Source organism: Poromitra crassiceps (genome assembly GCF_964638095.1).
Source record: "Poromitra crassiceps genome assembly, chromosome: 2".
In the NCBI taxonomy this organism is placed as follows: Eukaryota; Metazoa; Chordata; class Actinopteri; order Beryciformes; family Melamphaidae; genus Poromitra; species Poromitra crassiceps.
Window position 1 is genome coordinate 26,258,472 of NC_139624.1, and position 7,500 is coordinate 26,265,971.

Genomic DNA, 7,500 nt, shown 5'->3' on the forward strand with positions numbered 1-7,500 from the left:
ACTGAGTGTTGAGTGTGTTGCTGAACGCACTGAAATAAACGTCATAATCACACTTTTTCAGTTCTCTCTGCAATCTCTGTGTCTGCTGCAGCGTGGAGTGAGCTCCCTCCTGCCTCCTGTGTTGAGTGTTGAGTAATAGGGCTCCCTGGCTCGTTGTTCTCCTGCTCTGTCAGCTCTGGGCTCGGAGCAGCCTACTGTCTGAGCTTGTTGTCGTGTGAATGTGTGGAGGTGCGTTTGTTGTTATTCAGCCGGTGACCCTGTCAGGCGTGTTTGGGCGTGTTTAAGCACAGTGATTGCCCGATGGTCCAACCCCGCCCCGCTGGGAAACGCCGTCTCACAAACCAGACTTTTCTATTTATAGTAAACATCCCTGCATGCCCTGGACTGAGTGACTGACTCGCCTGAATTTGCCTTGTTATGACCCCAGTCCCCTGATAAAAACTGTATAGTATATTTTCCACTCTAACAATGAGTTGTGTTAGTCACTGAGCAATGTGCATCGGAATATACAGTAAGCATTAGGTACATTCATTAAGGTTAGGTAGGTAAATAGTCTGAATAGTGAGGAGCTAGATGAAAAACTGCCTCGGAAGACTGGAGTTACAAATAAACTGCTAATTTACCATTAAACTGGAGCGCAGGTTGTAATAACTCAACAAAAAGCTGCCGACAACACACCTTAACAGAGAGTTCATTTCATCATATCACGGCCTACTGTGGATAATGGATTAATTACTTGTCCTCACCCACAGCGTGTATCCAGTGGAATCACATGGTGAACAGAGGCAGTATGCCAGTCTCCGCAATGCACTCATGTTAACTGTCTGAGTGTTGGATGGTTTGACACACAGCTCCGATTACTAACAAGTATAAAGTTACCGCTTATACTGTTACAAACACGTGGGAGTTTAGGACAAATTGTACAATTTTAGGTTTCACTTTCAATTTCTCAGTAGGAGGCTCTGTTGATTGAGTGCAATACGACAAGAGGAAAGCTCCTTTCTTCTGCGCTGACAGCACTAATGCCACGTGTGGAGATAAGATCACTCAAATGACTGTTTAAATGGAGCTGACTGGAGAGGAGTCTGTATCAGCTATCTTCAAATTGGGAATAATATGTCTATCATTAGGCTTGTTGGGGTGACTGCAGGCAGGCAAGTGTTGCATGTATTTGTGTGTTGTGTAGAATGTAATTTGTATACCGAGTAAGAACGAGCTTGCATGGAGAAGCCTTTTTCTACCTGCATGTGTGTGTACATTGCAGAGCAGATGTATTCAGTGAAGCAACCAACTGTTATGAATGGCCACGCCTGTGAATAATTCTACTGCTTAAACTGCCCCACTTGAGCTTTGCGCAGGGTGCAAAGGGGGGAAATATGCGCTGTCCAATTAGCAAACGACTTGGACACGCCTCCAACTGCGCCAATGCCTGGCGTTAATTGCCCCGGCGCCACTGCTGCGCCACAATAAGGAAGATAGGGCACTCAATATGAAAGAAAGAAAGAAAGAAAGAAAGAAAGAAAGAAAGAAAGAAAGAAAGAAAGAAAGAAGGAGAAAGAAAGAAAATGTGATTATTGATATTTAATTGAATATAGAGCAAATGTGGTGCATGTCTGACCGTCCAGTCCACAGAGGTGTGCAGCTCCTTGGACGGGCCGTTGGACGGGGGGGGCAGGGCGAGCTGGGACGGGCCGAGGTGCAGGAGGCCTGAACGGGAGATGGCTTTCCTACAGACAAGATGGACAAAGTGGAAAATGAGTTCATTCACAATCACAATTAGATTTGAGATACTTACAGTCAGAATAACCTATATACAGTATCACAGCTGCAGGGGGGAAAATACATGTAACTGCATTTTAGTGTTCTCCCTTTTCTCCCATGGTTAACATGCTTATTAATGTAGACAATAGAGTGGGTCCTTGTAGTGATCACTTACAGGTGCTCTTTGGATATTTCAGGTGTTGTGCTGTGCTTATTTCATTTTGTGAAGAGAATCCTTGGATGAGTGGTATCTTGGTAAAATGTGAAAAAATGCAGGTTGACTTCAAACAGAATCCGAGGCACACTGTGAGTTGGTGTAATTAAAATGCCTTTATTCTAACATGGCAAAAAAAAGATTTAAAATGACCAACGCGTTGCCACCATACTGTAGGTCTTCATCAGGGTCAGGCTCATCAGGGCTGATGAGCCTGATGATCAGGGTCAGTTAATGATCAGTTATCAGTATTATCGTGGTATTGTTGAAGGTGCTAAAAAATAATAATAAAGATGATAAAATAAAAATAGAATAAAAAATAAAATAAAAAATGTAAAATATTTATTTTCAGTGTTTTTAAGAACAATACACGGACATAACAAAACAGACGAACAGGCTCAGACACAGGAATAGAAAAGAAAGAAAAGGCAAACATACATCATCGACATTCAATATGACTTTGTTTTCCTTTCCTGTCTCTTTTTCTTACACACAGACTAACATGTAACCAACCCCCCACCCCTCCCACGCACACACACACGCACACACACACACACACACACACACACACACACACACACACACGCACACGCACATACGTACATACAGGGGGGGGGGGGGGGGAGTGTTAAATAGCTCTACTTTCTGACAGCCATCACTGATACATTATAGAGCAGGGGTTTTCAAAGTGTGGGAGACTGAGCCTCCCCTCTGAGAACATATAGACAATTATTATTGCCTAGGGATGCACCGATTGCGATTTTGTTGGCCGATTCCGATTTTTGAATAGTCTGACTTGCCGATACCGATTTTTGCCGATTCCGATTTTCTTTCTAATAACAATAATTGACGGGTTATTTTTTGACGTTTTTTTTTTTTTTTTTACTTTGCTTTAATAGAAAATTAACATTCATGTCACATTTCTTATCATTTGCATGAGGTAGGACGATCTCACTCAAAAACATCTCAAAATAAAAGTGTTCCAGGTTACTGGACAGAGCTGTTCTTTTTTGTGTAAATACAATGAATATAAAACAATTAATTCCAGTATATCCCACAGCTATCATGCATTTACTTTTCCAAAAGAAAAAACGTGCAACAGAACAGCGGCTTCAGATGGAAAGTAGCCTATGGCTGAATCTGTTACAAAGCATCTCTTCCCCTATGGGGTTTAATGTTTTTTTGTATATGTCCCTGCCAAATAAACTACTAAAATAAAATAAATAAACGTCAAAATGTTATCCATGGACAAGGAGTTTATAGCCTATAGGTCTGGAGCCCAGAGACCTTCGAAGCCATGCCCACTCTACAGTTGTGGATTTGGCTGTTATTGAGTAGCCTAGATGAGGAAATGAGTTTGAGTTGACTCAGTTTGAATATCGTAGTTTATACACAGTCCGTTTTTTTCAATCCGCCATTCGAAAAAAAATCATCTCGCACAGTAAACCTTGCACACTGGTCCGATGCGTTTTATTATTATGTTCGTCGTTCTATTCGCAATACGAAACAAAAGTCCTCTCCTGTATCCACGTTACAACGTGACTGGCAGATAGCAGCAGCAGGCAGCGGTGATGTGGAGTGCAGCTGGTCGCGGAAGAGGGGTGAGGTGAAGCGAGCCGCTCAGACTGGAGTGGACTCCAACCTACCCGGCCCCTCCAGTCCGCGGCTCCACACTGACGAAGACATGCTGTGGCATGTGTGTAGTGGCAGCTTTTGTTTTGGCTGCAACTCATCCGTCTCGGTCTCGCTGCTTTTGGGTGCGCGCACGTCACTTGAAAATCGGCTCACAGAATCTGCATTTTAGAGTGACCGGCGCAGATCACCGATCGAGGCCGATCACGTGGAAATCGGCCATTTCCGGTCACGTGCCGATCGATCGGTGCATCCCTATTATTGCCCTTAGGTTTAAAATACATGCTACAGCATGCGCTGGGACGCGTCATCAGTGATCTTAACTGGGGTCGCGAGGTGTTTCGGGTCTGTCAACATCATACACCCTCGCCCAGTATACCCAGCCGAGGCCGATTAAGACCCCGACTCGCGTCCCAGCAGCAGCCGCTCACGGATCAGCCTTCCTACTCTGTCTGCAACGTTGCCCGCGGAAGGGTTGATCACGCCCAATCCGCTGCAATAGTTAGTGCTACACCGCAGTATTGTAATGCCTTCGGTGCATGGAGGGTCTAGGCCCTGTGGGTGACTCCAGGCCGGGCTCCTCCTTCGTCTCACCAGACCCTCACGGGGAAAAGGCAATCCTACCATGGGCAAAGAGGACGCCTCAAGAAGGCCTGTGCGCTGCACGTCATTCGCCTCCCCCGAGCACCTCGCTCTAGCCTGAAGGACCCCAGGCCGCGCCGATCTTTGCACAGATTTTCAGGAGGCTGATCCGTAGCGTTTGTGGATTTCTCCCTCACGAGAGAGCAAGGCTGGGGTGCTAAACCCATTAGGCTATTACTATTATTGTTGTATGCTCCACTCGGGCATAACAACGAGTTCCAAAAATGTTGTCTTTATCCTTCTTTTTTCTAATATATTATCTATCTATATATATGTATTCTTTTAAAGATTTTAAACATCTTTATCCACTCTGAAAGACTTATTATTTATTATAACTAGCGGGATACCCACCCCATGCGTGTGTTGTGGCATATATCCCGCTGATCAGTTGTTATCCCACTCGGCCTGCGGCCTCGTGGGATAACAACTGATCAGCGGGATATATTTGCCACAACACACTAGCTCTCATGCTATATTGCTTAAATCTACATCAGTGATACTCAACTGGCGGCCCGCGGGCCACATGGAATTGCAACAATTTTTTTTTTTTTTTTACAGTGTACCCGAACGCAACATGCAAGATACCCGCTGAATAAGTGTCCAAATGTTCATGTAATTCTGGCCAATACTCACACTTCTGTTATAGCATTTCAGTCTGGAATATGGAATATCTTTCAATAATCTATGATTTAGTTGCTAAATTGTCAAATACCGCCGTCTGCTCGGTACCCAGGCACTTGTACTTATGTATGTACTTAACCTAAGTAACTATCCGGTGTGCACAACATTGTCAGACTAAACTCCGTCTGACACCTACAACACTTACTTTAACAAAAATAAAAAATAAATAAAATGTGCTGAAAATGTTCAAAATGTACTGATACACTCAGTGAAGTAATTTCACCAAGGCGGGAGTCTGGGAGTCTGTTCCTAACTTTGGTTGATGATGGACAGTATTTACTGTGTTTTTCAAAGCGCTGTTAATCACACTAACACAGTTTTAATGATAATTTAAATTTGAAGTGGATAGGCATTTCAGTTCTCACTCAGCCCTGATATAGCCTACTCGTGCTGCTTCAACACAACACATAATTTACTTGAAATTACCGGTACTAAAAATGAACAGTTACATTGGTCAAGAAATGTGGTGAAAACACAGGCGAGTCATCCCTTGAAAGCATCCTTGTTTGGAGAGAAGCCGTGCGGAGTGTGGCGGGGGGCGCGCCCCAAAAATTTACATCATTTTTGGCTCGCGGCCCTCGCTCCTCCCACGCGCCTGGCTCAGCGTGGCGACCATAAAACAAGCTTTCGAGGCGTGTGTGTGTGAGAGAGAGAGAGAGAGAGAGAGAGAGATGTGTTCTCTCAGTCAGATGATGAGTCAGCAGTCCTCTCTCCATGTTTCTGCCTCTGTCTCTCTCCCAACTAAAACCTCCCTTTAAAGTTTTCTGTCAGTCTGCCTCTCTTTATTGATATTTGCCTCCATCTGTTGTTGTTCTATTTCTCTCCTTCCTTTTTTTAATTCTTTCATGAAAACATGGAAACTAAAATACACAAAGACAGGGACAGAAATCTCGACAGACACAATAACCAAAAACACTACATTACATCACAACACACAACACTCTCCCAGGACCCAGTGTCTCCCGCAGCATTTTTTTTTGCTTGAGCACCAGCTTATTACCAGTCTTCTGTTTGAATAAATGTGTCCCATCTTTCAAGGTATTTTTGTAACATCATCATTATGCTGTGCAATATATCCTTACAAAATAAAGTAACTAATAAACATTCTAAAATAATTAATATTCAAGGAATCAGCATCAGCAGCTTTACAAAATAATTTTTTTCCTAACAAAATAATCATGTTAATAATATAACTGCTGGTTTCTGTAACATCAACATCAAATATCATGAAGAAAAAATCTGGTCGAAAGCATAACTTCATTGTGTTACACATCTTATGAAGCTCACTCCAGAAAGCTGACACAACATGACAATAGAGAGCCAAAGTGGACGTCACTTTCTGCGTCACCATGCGTACCAAGGTCTTAAAAAAATATGAATGGTGGTGAATGGCGACAGACGATCCTTTTTTGATCTAAAGATGTTTAATGTCCACATGTACATTTTGTCAATTTGAAAGATAACTTTGTATGTCAAGAAAGTCGCAGTTTGTCCTGAAAATGAAATATAACATTTAGTTTTGTATGAAACTGCTCAATCGACTACATCTCTCATGTCACAAGGTAGATTCCTTGCCTTCTGCAGACTCAAATGTCACGTTGAATCGCTGCACTCCGCCTACTACATAAATGAGTCTGTGCCACTTTGCAGCCCTTGCTGGTGTTTTGAGGTCGGGAACAATTGAATGACTGACAGATCGTAGCAACAATGAGTGAGTGGTTCATTTTCAAAAGTCAACAGAGTCAGGTTGGGTGGGCGTGCCTGACCGCTAAAGACGTTACTGATTGGTGGGTTCGGGATTCCGCACAAACCAATGACTTTGCAGGATTCCAAACCCCTTCTGTGTCCCAGACCCAGAGAGAGATCTGCAGCGTGCAGTAATACCACACACATTTCACCCTCAACCTCAGTCAATACCACACACATTTCACCCTCAACCTCAGTCAATACCACACACATTTCACCCTCAACCTCAGTCAATACTACACACATTTCACCCTCAACCTCAGTCAATACCACACACATTTCACCTTCAACCTCAGTCAATACCACACACATTTCACCTTCAACCTCAGTCAATACCACACACATTTCACCTTCAACCTCAGTCAATACCACACACATTTCACCCTCAACCTCAGTCAATACCACACACATTTCACCTTCAACCTCAGTCAATACCACACACATTTCACCTTCAACCTCAGTCAATACCACACACATTTCACCCTCAACCTCAGTCAATACCACACACATTTCACCCTCAACCTCAGTCAATACCACACATTTCACCCTCAACCTCAGTCAATAGTACTCAATACCACACACATTTCACCCTCAACCTCAGTCAATACGACACACATTTCACCCTCAACCTCGGTCAATACCACACACATTTCACCCTCAACCTCAGTCAATACGACACACATTTCACCCTCAACCTCAGTCAATACCACACACATTTCACCCTCAACCTCAGTCAATACCACACACATTTCACCCTCAACCTCGGTCAATACCACACACATTTCACCCTCAACCTCGGTCAATACCACAGACATTTCCCCCTC

At 43.5% G+C, this 7,500-nt stretch overlaps 1 protein-coding gene across 1 annotated transcript in view; it reads right to left on the reverse strand.

The window, feature by feature from the left end:
• dgki (diacylglycerol kinase, iota) overlaps positions 1-7,500 on the reverse strand; it is a gene marked incomplete at both ends in the record, with an annotated part of 156,072 nt that overhangs the window by 66,105 nt on the left and 82,467 nt on the right. Inside the window, one exon of the mRNA XM_083661748.1 lies at positions 1,619-1,727. Coding sequence (XP_083517874.1) covers positions 1,619-1,727 — 109 coding nt within the window. The remainder of the gene's footprint in view (positions 1-1,618; positions 1,728-7,500) is intronic.